Source organism: Aethalodelphis obliquidens, unplaced genomic scaffold (assembly GCF_003676395.1).
Source record: "Aethalodelphis obliquidens isolate GAN/ISIS:26980383/991018 unplaced genomic scaffold, ASM367639v1 scaffold9, whole genome shotgun sequence".
NCBI classification, from domain to species: Eukaryota; Metazoa; Chordata; class Mammalia; order Artiodactyla; family Delphinidae; genus Aethalodelphis; species Aethalodelphis obliquidens.
The window spans coordinates 41,210,372-41,224,557 of NW_020837953.1; the positions used below are offsets into that span (position 1 = coordinate 41,210,372).

General features: G+C 46.7%; 1 protein-coding gene across 1 annotated transcript in view; it reads right to left on the reverse strand.

Moving 5' to 3' along the window:
- FHAD1 (forkhead associated phosphopeptide binding domain 1) overlaps positions 1-14,186 on the reverse strand; it is a 132,794-nt gene that overhangs the window by 98,548 nt on the left and 20,060 nt on the right. Inside the window, exon 2 of the mRNA XM_027110100.1 lies at positions 13,445-13,651. Coding sequence (XP_026965901.1) covers positions 13,445-13,651 — 207 coding nt within the window. The remainder of the gene's footprint in view (positions 1-13,444; positions 13,652-14,186) is intronic.

Sequence of the window (14,186 nt, forward strand, 5' to 3'; positions counted from 1 at the left end):
TATGAATTTGACTACTCTAAGTACCAAGTACCTCAGCTAAGTGAAATCACATGGTACTTGTCTTTTTGTGACTGGTGTATTTCACTTAGCATAATGTCCTCAAGGTTCATCCGTGTTGTAACATGTCAGAATTTCCTTCATTTTTAAGGCTAAGTAATATTCCATCATACAGTTTAGAGTGTATTCTGTTTATCCATTAAGCGTCATGGGCACTTGGGTGGTTTCTACCTCTTGGCTATTGTAACTGTGCTGCTGTGAACATGATGGGGAAGATAAGGAAGTTGGTTTTGAGCCCTGGCTGGGGTGCTACCCTGCAGGGCTCTATCCCTGAGGCCGGCTAGAGCTGGTTTCTGTCGCTTGCCGCACATAGGGCCCGAACGATAGGGCCCCTGGGGGAAGGAGTGAAAGATGTGTAAATGCAGCAGAGACTCCAAGCTCTTCGGGTTTAAAAATTAAAAAATGAAATTTGGGTTTTTCTTTTTCTCCGAAGTGTGTTGGTTGAGGGTAGCTTTAGTCGGATGGTTAAAGCTGGTTTTCTCTAGTTTGCCGGCTTGCTCTATCACAGGGAAGGTCAAGGTTTTCTCAGAAATTGCTGCTGGTAACTACAACGAAACAGGCAGGGAGAAAAGCAAACATAAGAAAAAGACTCACATCAAAAGCCAGCTCTGGGCTGTACAGGAAGCATGGGGTCAAGGTCAGTTATCGACAAGTCTGTTTTCATTATTTATTTATTTTAGATTTAATTTTATTTATTTTTGGCTGTGTTGGGTTTTTGTTGCCACGTGCAGGCTTTCTTTAGTTGCGGCGAGCGGGGGCTACTCTTCGTTGTGGCGCGTGGGCTTCTCCTTGCGGTGGCTTCTCTTGTTGCGGAGTGTGGGCTCTAGGCGCATGGGCTGCAGTAGCTGGGGCACGCGGGCTCAGTAGTTGTGGCTCGTGGGCTCTAGAGCGCAGGCTCAGTAGTTGTGGCACACGGCCTTAGTTGCTCCGCAACATGTGGGATCTTCCCGGACCAGGGCTCGAACCTGTGTCCCCTGCATTGGCAAGTGGATTCTTATCCACTGTGTCACCAGGGAAGTCCCCAAGTCTGATTTTAGAAACTTTAGTTTAAAAATACATGCTAATGCCTTTTCTCTTTCTTTGTGTCTGTTCTCTGACCATATGGTATGTTGCCATGGTTGGGTTTTTTGTTTTGTTTTTGAGGTAGCATATGTTATACTCCTGATTTCTTTTCCATACTACCTTTAAAATAGCAGGTTGTCAACCACCTGGATTAACCATGACCACATCCACGGCTGAATTTATATTAGCTTTAATAAACATGGGTCAATGATTTACTCAAGAAATCACTATCCATTTTTTTTTCATATTATCTACTTGTTCTTTGTGTTATGTCTCCAATATCTGCTTCTAACCCTGTAAAGAGTGTAGGTTGAATGGGAGACCCTAAAAAAAATTCAAGGTAGTTTGCACATTGAGTGCCTACAGTACACATGAATTCTGCCAGGAAGCCCTGGAGCCTGCAGAGAAGGTGGGAACTTAGACCTTGCCCTTGGAGAGCTTGTTATGTGCTCTGCCATTTGTAAGTAATTGTGGACAATACAACGGCTATGAGCCACTGTGTAGAGAAGCCACAGATGTGCCACAGACTCTGCTGGGCACTTAACGCATGTGGTCTCATCTGATCTCCAGAATAATCTTGGAGGAGGCATTTTATCCCTCATTATGTGGATTAAGAAACTGAAGCTCAGAGAGGTTAAATGACTTGCCCAAGGTCTCACAGCCAGGAAGCGGTGACACTATTTGACTCCAATACCTGTGCTCTTAGGACTTCTAGGTTACTCGAAGTCATGATTTATTACCTGCTTTCCATACTCACAAACAGATCTTAGATGGTTGGTTAGTGAATGATAGGATATTTTCCAAGTTAAAAAAAGGAAATGAGCATTAGATGGTGTGAAAAACCACAAGACATCGCATGGGCTACTTAGAAATGGGATTTTCTAGGAACACTGACAACTGTCTTATGGATGTGTTATTCATCTGGTACATGCCATGCCCTGGAAGCAGCTCAGAGGACCCCAGCCTCCATCCGGGAAGACCTGTGGTATGTTCACTGCTGTACCAGAGGAGTGCTGGGGCCAGCTGGTACCCGCCCAGAGAACCAATTGTTAAATGACCAGGAATTTTGCCAACTGGTTGATAAACACAGCTATTAATAAGAATTAACTTACATAAATTTACAATTAAATTATATCAGAAACAAAGGCGATACAAACTTAACTCACCCCTTCCTAATTATTTTACTCTATTTTATTATTACCTATGCTCTTGAGGTTATTTCGCTCTACTATATGTGTCTGTTGGAAATGCTCCATAGTGATGTGTCACCACACCTCTCTTTCCATCTCTGTATTCAGGGACGTGTCATTGGGAGCTTGAAATTGACCGGGAGGGCGTATTACACCATAGAAATCAGGAAATGTTATAAATGAGGGCTTGATTTTTAGAAACTTTTACAAATAGGTTTAATAATGGTGGTTCATGTAGAGCTTGATTTTTTTTGGTTTGTTTGTTTTGTTGATGGCCTAGACTTAAGACGGTAATGGAGAAAACGTTAACAATGCAGATTATACAAAAGCATGTTGTGTCTTAGCCATTATGTTATGAATAGAACAAAAAATTGGGGAAACGTTCTTCCAGTATTTGAAAATTATTATCTGATGCAGCAAAAAAGTCACTCATGTCACTGATGAATGTGTGATGTTCTTCTAATGTCTTTCTTTTTTCACTTGTATTATTCATAAATACAAAATATCCCCAAATATCCACCAGCGCTCAGGTCGGGAACTCTCTCATTTGTCAACTGCAATGAGAAATTGGCTGTGGATACAAGAGTTCAGCTAAAGTCAATGAAAGCATTCTGTGAGACTCAGCTGGCTATATAGAATTTGCAAGAAAGAGTACTGTATTTCTTGTTATGTGGAAAGACTGGGCTACACATTCTTTTTTTTTTTTTTTTTTAAATTTATTTATTTATTTTTGGCCGCGTTGGGTCTTCGTTGCTGCGTACGGGCTTTCCTCTAGTTGCAGTGAGCGGGGGGCTACTCTTCATTGCGGCGCGCAGTCTTATCGCGGTGGCTTCTGTTGTTGGGGAGCACCGGCTCTAGGCACGCGGGCTCAGTAGTTGTGGCGCGGATTCTAGAGCGCAGGCTCAGTAGTTGTGGCGCTCAGGCTTAGTTGTTCTTCAGCATGTGGGATCTTCCCAGACCAGGGTTTGAACCTGTGACCCCTGCATTGGCAGGCGGATTCTTAACCACTGTGCCACCGGGGAAGCCCGCTACACATTCTTTATATCAGTAAACCTTATGCTATGCATGCATGTACTTTGTTCCAGAGAGCTGGTCATTAAATACTTACCAGCCAATCACTGGCTGTGCTGGCGCCCAGCAGAGTGCCTGCTACTCATGGTAGGTGTTCGCTGACTGAGCTGAACAGTTGGCAAACGGAGTGGAAATAAAAAGGACTTTGATTCTGGGGCTGGGATGGGGAAAATACATGCTAAGCCTGGCGCATCTTGTAACAGCGGAGAGTAAGGAAGTGCCCAAAACGAAAAGGTGGGGAGATGCTCAAGGACACAGCAACCAACCTGAAAGAGCTCCCAGTGGCCAAGGCTGGAAGAATTTGAGCGATGAAATAGTTAATGAGTGTTGGATTATAGCTCAAAGTGTAAAATAAGTATACATGAGTCCATACTGACATAGATACATTAGGGAGTAAATACATAAAGGAGGGAGAAGAGACCATCTTCTATACAGAAGAATTTAACATACATAGATGTGGAGGTCTGGAAGGGCCTGGGGGGTAGGGGTGATGGTGCCAAGTAGGCACACGGACCGCAGCATGGAGGAGCCATGGACCTGGAAAGACAGAATGGAGACTATAAAACATGGCCAGTAGATCTCAGAAGCTAGGAGAGGGGGCTACTTGGTGCCAGGACAAATGGCCTTTATCTCAACAGCTCCTGGGGTGTCACCGTAACTCAGAGAAAAGGGTAAATTATGTACGGGGTTTCAGTGTGAGAAATCAGGATTATACATTTAGAACACAGAACCGCCAAGTTATACATTATTTTTAGGTTTTGGAACTTAAAAGAATTAAGTCCCTTTGAGCTGTTCAGAAAAGTCATTTGTTTGGGTTTTTCCCAGCCCCCATTTTCTTGTAAATCTTCAATCTTACGGTTTTTCCTTTCCTTTCAAGTTCTAATCAGCTTCCTGGTCAGTCCATAAAATGGGAAATAGAATCTAATGAGAAAACAGCCGGATTTTTGCAAATAGCTTTTGCTACTCCTAGACTTGGCCTACTCCAATTCGGTCTTGCCAGATTGTGAGATGGAATGAATGAATGAATGAATGAATGATCATCAACTAAGTTAAGAGAAGGAGCAATGTGGTTCTGGTTTGGTAACAAAGGGTGTGGTCTGCCAGAGGAAGCAGGAAGCGGCCCGGTTCCTGGCCGGGTCTGGGTTCTGTCTCAGCAGGATGCTAAGGGTTCAGCCCGTGCTCCCATCTCCACCTCCCCTGATGTCATCTGCATCGTCTGTAGACATCTGGTGACAACACAGCCTCAGGGGTCCTTTTGTGTGAGTTTTTGCTGCAGATGCCGAGCCTGAGGCTGTCTGCTGCCCCATGCCCTCCACTTCACTGGTCTCGGGAAATCGCCTTTGATATAAAACGCCCAGCCTCAGGATTTCTCATCACATCAGTAGGTCCCCACGGGACCTGTAAGAGCACAGGGTAGAGGAAATCCTACAAGGTCAGGTAGGAGATGACAGAGCTTGACCAGAAAGAGGCTTTGTTGTGAAGGGCACCATGGTCTCTGGTCATTCACTCAGTTGCCGGCTTCTCAACCCCGGGTACAGTAAAGCCACATCTTCCTCAAGAACGGGCCCTATTCAGAGGTCCCAGGAACGTGGAAACGCCACCCTTCTTGGGCATGGACAACTAAGGCCCCAACTCTGAGCTTCTCATCACACCTGTTCACCAGAGGAGAGAAATGAGCAACTCTGCTTCCTTGGAGACTGGCCTGGGACTTTTCCAATGGAAAAGTGGATTATTCGTCATTTTCCTCCCCCCAGATCCCTAGTGGCAAATCCCGTTAGGAAGGTTCCACTTAGGCAATAGGAATGCTTCCTAATGTCATGGACATCTTCTTTGTTTTTGCCTACCCCGCATCTACTTTTTTCCATCTTCTGGACGGGCACCTTAATTTTTTGCGGGGAAGACACCCTTTCCCTGACAATCCCGAGTCCATATAACTCTGACCCTCCCACTCCAGGGGTGAGCCCATAACCCAGGCCTGGCCAATCAGAGCATACTCCTTGCCCCTGGCCTCAGTGATTGGTTCAGGGGAAGCCCCATGATCCAAGCCACTGCCAATGAAGATGCTGGCTCTCTCCCTGGAACGGCTACTTTGTAGGGTACCGGGGCTGCTGGGGGCCACTTTCCTACAGGTGAGGCAAGAGTCTGTCTGAGATTGTGAGGCTAACAGGGAAGAAAGAGTCAGATTCCTGACCATGATTTGGGCGCCTGGATCCAGCTGGGCCTACGCTGCAGCGTTTGGCCTTTTCAGTTACATGAGCTTTTTTTTTTTTTTTTTTTTTTTTTGCCTAGGCTAGTTTTAGTTGGTTTTCTGACACTTGCAAACGATAAGATTTCCTGGACAGCATGCTTATGGAGACTTCAGCGTAAGCCTCACTATGTACTCGGAATGAAAGTTGTTTTAAAGGTAATGACATGCGCAGATAAAACCCACCAGACTGTAATCACGCACCAAATGTACCTTTAAACGTGTAAAAGTGAAGCAGCGTCTCCAGAGAAGAATGATTTCAGACCAAGGAACCGATCATAAGACAAGTAGTAAAGCGCTGCTTAGAGAGACTCTGACAGACAAATAGTTCTCCAGCTACAGCAGGCTTCAGGCTACAAACCCCAAATTTCTGCTTCAAAAGTGACCCAGGGAAGACATTCCATAGTTTTATTTATTTAGTTTTTTGGCCTCGCCGTGCACTTGTGGGATCTTAGTTACCTGACCAGGAATTGAACCCAGGCCCTCAGCAGTGAGAGCACTGAGTCCTAATCACTGGACCACCAGGGAATTCCCAACATTCCACAGTTTTAAAAGAAAACTTTCCAGTTGAAGAAACAGGTAACATTTATAATATGCATCTGTTGTATATAATGTGTTAATGTCTAGTATGTTTATCAGATACATGTCAATGTAATTATATTATTACTATATATGCAAATGCATATATATGTGTATGTATATTTAGAACCACATATTTCCAGCTCTTTTTTAAAGAGGTGTTGAAAAGACTGTTCAAAATGTATTTTTCCAGCTTGTCTGTTTTTTCTTATTCCTCAGTAAACTTAAGCTATTAACCAGCACATTTCCCGGCACACAGTAAGGCTCAATCTGAGTGAGTTCTTTCTCCCCAGCTCCCCCCTCTATTTTAAATTCTTCTTTCAGAAACCAAGTAAAATGAAAGAGGCAGTACAGCATAGTGTTACAAGCAGAGGCTGGTAAACGTTTTCTGTAGAGCCAGACAGTAAATATTTCCAGCCCTGAGTGCCATATGATCTGCCCAGCTAACTCTGCCGTTGTAGCAGACAACATAGGCAATACTGAAATGAATGGATGGCTGTGTTCCCATGAAACTTTACAAAAACAGGAGATGGCCTGCATTTGGCCCTGGGCCATAGTTTGCCAACCTCTGGTTAAGAACTTGGGATTTGGCATTACACAGAATCTGGTCCAGCTCCCTGCTCTGCTCCTCCTCTGTGACCCTGATGAGTGTGTTATTTTTGTGCCTTGTCTGTAAAAAATAGGGATAATAACAGCCACTTCTTAGTCTGTGAGAAGTGAGTGAGATAGTGTACATGAAATGCTTGGAACACTTCCTGGTCCATAATAAATGAGCATAAGACATTAGCCATCAGGTATTATCATCATCATCAAAAAAGAAGAAGAAAGGGGGCAACAGAATTTGTCCAGGAATGGTAGCAATACCCCTGGTGAAAAGTTAGTGGATGGACTTCCCTGGTGGCGCAGTGGTTAAGAATCCGCCTGCCAATGCAGGGGACAGAGATTCGAGCCCTGGTCCAGGAAGATCCCACATGCCGCAGAGCAACTAAGCCCATGGACCACAACTACTGAGCCTGTGCTCTAGAGCCCGCGAGCCACAACTACTGAGCCCGTGTGCCACAACTACTGAAGCCCACGCGCCTAGAGCCCGTGCTCTGCAACAAGAGAAGCCACCGCAACGAGAACCCCGCGCACTGCAATGAAGAGTAGCCCCCGCTCGCCGCAACTAGAGAAAGCCCGCGTGCATCAACGAAGACCCAACGCAGCCAAAAATGAATAAATAAAATAAATAAAATAATTAAAGAAAAAAAAGTTAGTGGAGCCAGGGACTTCCCTGGCCGTCCAGTGGTTAAGACTCCACGCTTCCAATGCAGGGGGTGCAGGTTTGATCCCCGGTTGAGGAACTAAGATCCTGCGTTGGTGCAGCTGAAAGAAAAGTTAGTGGAGCCAACCAAACGAGCAAGGAAGCCAGACAACTGAAAATGCATTTTCTTCTGTTACCAGTGGCTTTCGTTTTTACCCACATAATGAATCATCCCCTGTCAGCGTGTGAAATTGCAGGTTGGACTGGGAATTGCAAGACCTTCCTTAACCGCTGGGCAGTGAAGGACCTGCCTGGGCTCTCACGGCCCCACGATGCTTCGTGCTATTAGGAAAAGCCTCCAAGGGACTCAGGAGAGCTGGCTTTTAATCCTGGCTCTGGATCTATATGACTGATGCCTAACCTTGGGGAAGTCGCTGAAACTCTCTGAGCCTCAGTTTGTGCCATGATAGGGGTGGTCCCAGGGACCTCTATAAAAAAAACTGAAGGGGGAAAGGGGACCTGGGATTAACGAGTAGCTCCTTGGCAAAAATTGGAAATTGAAGCTCAGAAAGGTAAAGTCAGTTGCAGCTGGCATTTCAACTTGGGTCCATCAAACTCCAAAGCCCTTGCTTTCTCGATCGTGTTCTGCAGAGCTTCCCCATTAAAGCAGCAAGGAATATTGGCCGACAGAGGGCGCTCTTCTCGCAAGACAGGACGTCATGACATTGCAGGGACAGAAGACAGTACCCAGGAGACACATGGGAGAGTCTGGCTGGACTGGGAACAGGGCAGAGCAGGCTACAGGGAAGGCCAGACACAGGCTATCATGGGGATGGGGGCTGCTGCCAAGGAGCTGTCAACCCCCTCATGGAGCAACTCGGCACGTCATTTGTGGCGCCTGGCTTCCTTTTTCATTCTGGCCATTTCCCTCAGTTTTGCCGTATTTCAGAACAGAGAAAGACATGATTTATACATATGGGTGACGTGGGTTTCCTTACTCAGCTGCCTTGTAAGAATGGCGCCTCTGTGACTAGCACAGCTTGTTTCTACACCTCCTTTCCCAGAGCTCAGAAAGCACGAATAAAGGCAACAACAAACAAAACCCACGATACGGCAGGCACACCTGACCTTATGACTTCAATTTCCCACGCCTGGTGCCAAGACTCTATGGTATTAATCAACGGCTGCTTCAGGGCATTGCAAACGGCCCTGCGGGTTATGTCCTGCATAGCTTCAGTGGGCACCATCCACATGGACCACGTTGTGAATGGTGACCCTGGAGTTGTGCAATATGGCAGCCCTAGCTAATACTTTGATGAGAGACCTATGACTTACAAAGTATGGTCCTGGGCACATCCTGGCTGCCAGTGTACTTTGTCAAACAAGAGTTTTTCTTTATATTTTTCCATCTTGTATGTTGTTCTATGGGTAATTTATCTGTAAATGTATTTATGTGCTAGTGGGGGCAGGTCTGGGGAGATTCCCCTGTCCAGAAGGACACGTAAAAAGGAGGCATCCTGGCTGCTCCATGCCGGTCTGCTTGACTCTAAAGCTGAGGGTTATCATGTGCTTATTAGGTGCCAGACGCTGGACTAAGCAATTTACGTACTTTGCCCACTGAATACCACGGTCACTCAAGGTGGTAGGAACTATCGTTACAGGAGTAGGGACCGAGGCTCTGAGAGGCAGATGATTTGTGCACGTCCAATATAAAAGCCAGTACAAGAGCAGGGCTGGGACGGCGCTGGAGTCAGCCTGACCTCAGGGCACGTGCTCTAACCACTGTGACACCTGCGAACACATCTGGATTCCTAACCGCCCCGCACCTCACCCCCATCCCCCAATAAAATGCTGTCACACCCTCCTCTATTGGTTATGGTCACCACAAAACCTGAAATAAGTGCTTTCATTTGGGAACTCTTTGTCGGTTAAGCTCTCATCATACTTAACCTGTATGAGAGCAGGGCAGTCCCCCGTGGAAACTCCACCCAAGGAGGAAACACAGCGCCCTCACCAGGGACCCCAAAATCAATTGGAAACAAGAACATGCCAGAAGCAAGACAGCCACGAATTTCTTAGAAAAACTGGGCTTCAAAATATTTGATGAGAGATGCTCTTCAATACCTCTCCCTTTTTCCCCTCTTTCTTTCTCTTCTTCTTTTTTTTTTTTGTGCCGTACGCGGGCCTCTCACTGTTGCGGCATCTCCCGTTGCGGAGCACAGGCTCCGGACGCGCAGGCTCAGCGGCCATGGCTCACGGTCGCAGCCGCCCCGCGGCATGTGGGATCTTCCCGGACCGGGGCACGAACCCGTGTCCCCTGCATCGGCAGGCGGACTCTCAACCACTGCGCCACCAGGGAAGCCCTCTTTCTCTTCTTTTAAACAGCCAGCAGGTTGGGGTCATCAGGAAGTGGAATTTGTAGCAACGTGTCAGTCAGTCCACAGGCCGCCCTCACGCGGGCCCTGCAAAGGGCCCCTCCATGAATAAGAGCGTCACGGATGGAAGCTTCTCAAGCTGGGGATGCCCCGGCAGAGAGCACTTTTGAGAAGATGGGGTTGGGGAGAGTCCTGCAAAGTGCCCTGGGCCCAGGCCAGGGCAACACTTGTGCAGCTGCCTGCAGTCACCCGAGGAATGAAGCAACGTGCAAGTGCGTGTATTGAATAAGAATTGAAAAAATCCGTGTATATTCGAGTGACCGTGAGAGTATGCTTTCCTCTGTGTGAAAACCAGTCAAGGCTACTGCTCCAGCTAGCATCAGGCTAAATGGTTTTCTCCCCTCCTTTTTCCGCAAGTGGGGATCATGTTTAATTTGCACTGACTAGCTGTGTGGCCCTGGGGAAATTACTTAACTTCTCTGAGTTTCGGATTCCTTGTCTGTAAAATGGGGATCACGGGAGAACCCATCTCACAGGTTGCTGTGAACGTGAGATAAGGGAAAGCAGGTGAATCGCTTAGCTGTTCACGTCAGTGATTCCTCCTGCTGCTCTTACAAAGCATCTTCTTCCGTCTTATCTACTCAAGGTTAGAGGTCGTCAGCACTGTTTCCCACAATTATATAAGAAGCACCTTGTCAAATAAAGTCCCCATTCCATATCTGTACACCCATGTTCATGACAAACTTACTCAAAATGGCCAAAAGGTGGAAGCAACCCAAGTGGCCATGGATGGATGAACAGATAAACAGATAAACAAAATCCATACAATGAAATATTATGCAGCTGGAATGAACCATGAGGACATCATACTAAGTGACATAAGATGGTCACAAAAGGACAAACAATGTAAGATTCCATTTATAGGAGGCACCTAGAATAGTCAAATTCACAGACACAGAAAGCACGGTGGGAGGGGAGGAAGGAAGCAGGGGGTTTCATCTGATGGGCACAGAGTTTCAGTTTGGGAAGATGAACAAAGTTCTGGAGATGGATGGGGGTGACGGCTGCACGACAGCGTGAATAGATTTAATGCCACTGTGAACTGTACACTTGAACGTGGTTAAGATGGTACATTTTATGTGTATTTTACCACAATTTTGAAAATGAAAAGTTAAAAACAAACCCCCAAGTGAAGTACCTCCAAGGTTTCTCCGAGGTCTGGGGTGATAGAAATGGATGAAAATGTTCTGAAAGCAGGTTGTGGTGTTGGCTGCACAGCTCCATAAGTGTATTAAGATTGACTGAATTGACACTTAAAATGGGTGAAGTTTCTGTTATGTAAATTGTGCTTCAGTGAAGCTGTTAAGAGCAAGCAAGCAAACAACACGTGCTGTGATCGGAGACTTTGGAGGATGAAGGAGCTGTTCACTGTCTTGATTGTGGCTATGGCTTTCCAGGTGTACACATATGTCAAAGCCCATCCACTTACAGACTTTAAACCTGTGCCATTTATTGCATGTCAACTATATCTCAATAAAGCTGTGTTTTCAAAAGGCAGAACAGTATTCCATATATAAACGAACTCCTTATAATTTATTAACAATGCCCCCTTTTGATGAAAATTTAGGTTTCAAATGTTATGCCCCTATAAATAATATTTCAATAACTATCTTTGTAGGAAAAAAAAAAAGAAAAAAATGCAGATATTGTTTGCTGCTCCCCCTCTTCTTCCCCCCACGGGCAAAGCCACAAAGTCAGAACTTCCCAGGGAGGGGGCCTGGGAACCTGTAATTTTACTGAACACTCCTGAAAAATTCTTGTAATCAGACATGTTGGGGCACATTGAATCAAACTTTGCGAACTTGGATTTTCAGGCTTGGGAGTTTGAAATCCCCTTTTCTTTGATCCCTAAAAAATTCTGTAAGTGTTCCATACAAACGATTCTAAATTTGGGTTTCCCTACTATTGGGAATCAGAATCATCAGGGAGCTTGTGAGAATGCATATTCCCAGGCCCCTCTCCCAGGGAGGATGTGTATGGTTGCCAGATTTCGCATAAATAAATAAATGAATAAATAAATACATAATGAACTATAGGGTGTCAGTTAAATCTGAATTTCAGATAAACACCAAATAATTTTTTTAGCATAAGTGGTTCCTTGCAATATTTGGGCCACACCGGTACCTAAAAATTATTTGTTGCTTCTCTGAAATTCAGATTTAACTGGGTGTCCTGTATTTCATCTGGGAATCCTAACTATGAGTCCTCAGGCCTGGGGTGAAGCCCAGACCTGCACTGTTGGTTTGCTCCCCACGTGGTTCTGACGAGGGGGATCCTTAGAACCCAGGTTGAGAGTCCCTGATCAGGTCAACACCTGCTGGGTCAGGAGCCCCTCCTCAGGGCGGCCAGTGGACCCCAGTGCATCCCACGAGTGAGCACACTTTAATGTTGGTCCAAGGAGGAAAAGGGGTCTGAGCAGCCGCAGGAGAAAACTGCCCCAGATTTTCAAAGCCAAACATGGTGGATGCGGCGTCACGGGCCCTGCAGCCTGAGGGATGCTGCCGGTCTTCTCTGAGTGAGTATTTAGGGCTGCCTAGGGGACCCACAACCCAGGATTCTGTCTAGATTCTCTAAACTTTGTTCATTTATACCCAGCCTCGTCCCAGAAAGGATTTGAAGCCTCGGAGGTCTCAGTCCATGCAGCGTTCTCGGTGCTGGCGAGTGAGGTTAACACACCGTCTCTCTGGGACACACATGACAGGTATTAATTGCGTGCTCACCACGAATGGGCATTATTCTGGGAGTTTTACAATTATAACCATCTCATTTAGCCCTCGAGATAAGCCTGCAAGGTCATTGCTGTCGTTGGCCCCATTTTGTAGATGAGGAAACCGAGGTTCCGAGGGGTCCGATGGTTTGTGCAAGAGCACACCGAGTAGGCCAGTGGCAGAGCTGGGGTTCTGACCCAGGACTGTGTCGCTAACCAGCCCCCATCCTTCCTCCCTACTGAACCAGACACTTCTTGTGACTGAGCTTTGCTGGGCGAGTTTTGGGTTACGTTCCGCTTAACCTGGGGCCATACTTTAGGTCCTGATCCCGGGAACCTTTCTGATCCGGTGTGATAACAGCTGTCAGGCCTTGAGCGTCTACTCCCGCCAGAGACTTTGACTTTTTACACATAGATACTCTCTCAACGCCCTGCACCGCTGAGAAGACCCAGACCCAGGCATGCAGAGTACCCTGGCCGAGGTCGCAAAGCTAGGAAGTTGTAGAGCACTGATCTGCCTAAAAGGGAAGCATCCATCTCTGCATCTTCAAAAGCACACATCTGCTTTCCACCTCCCCTCGCCAAGCTTCACTTTTCAGGAAAATGCTCTCGCTCCGGGCTGGTCGCTAGGCAACTCTTGCATGTAATTCCACGAAATGCCCAGAAGAGGGCGCGAGGACTCGCTCTCCCCCGGCACCCACGAGATGGGTCTGAACTTCGCGGAATCGCGAAAGCAGAGTGACGCGCTCCAGACGAACTCCACCTGTGGCCGTATCTGAGCCCTAGGCTGCACGGAAGGTGATACAACACGGCGCCTCTGCACCCCACCCCCTCCCCGCTGGGGCCTGGACTCACCGAGGCTGGGTTTTCGATGACCAGTTCATAGGTCAGCCCTCCGGACCCAAACCTCAGGATGTCTCCGGGTAAGAGCTTCACAGCCACGTTCTGAATGTGGCACCCGTTGACGAATGTGCCGTTGCGGGAATTGAAGTCCTGGAGAACAAAGCTGCTCTCGGCCTCATTATATTCAATGAGCGCGTGATGGTTGTCGATGTCTGCAGACTGAAATGGAGAAGGGGGACAGTCAGAGCCAGGAAAACAGGAATAACAAGGGGGGCCCTAATGTTTACTAGTGCCACTGACACTGGGTGCCCCAATGTGCTAACCACTTCATCTGGCTGGATGGTCACTGCAATCCTCATTTTAAGGGGAGGATGCTGAGGGTCAGAGAGGTTAAGTGACTTGCCTAAGGCCACACAGCTAGTGAGTGGAGGGTCACCAGACCCTGACAGCAGACCCAGAACAGATGCCCAGTTTTGGGGTAGGGCGCCAGGCAACACAGAGGTAAGAGGGAACTCGGGGGGAATTGGCCACTTTATAGTTCTCTGATCCCATGCAAGTATCCTTTTGGTTGTCCTGAATGGCAAGACAGCAGAAATGGCCCAACACAAACCAGAAGGGTCAGTTGGCAAGTGACAACTGTCCATTTACTGCAAGTGTTAAAGTTAAGGGGAGGTTTTGTAATAACTGTTGTTTTCATTTGTTTGTTCTATTCATTTTTAAAATAACATTTTTTTTTGTAATAATGCAGAAAATG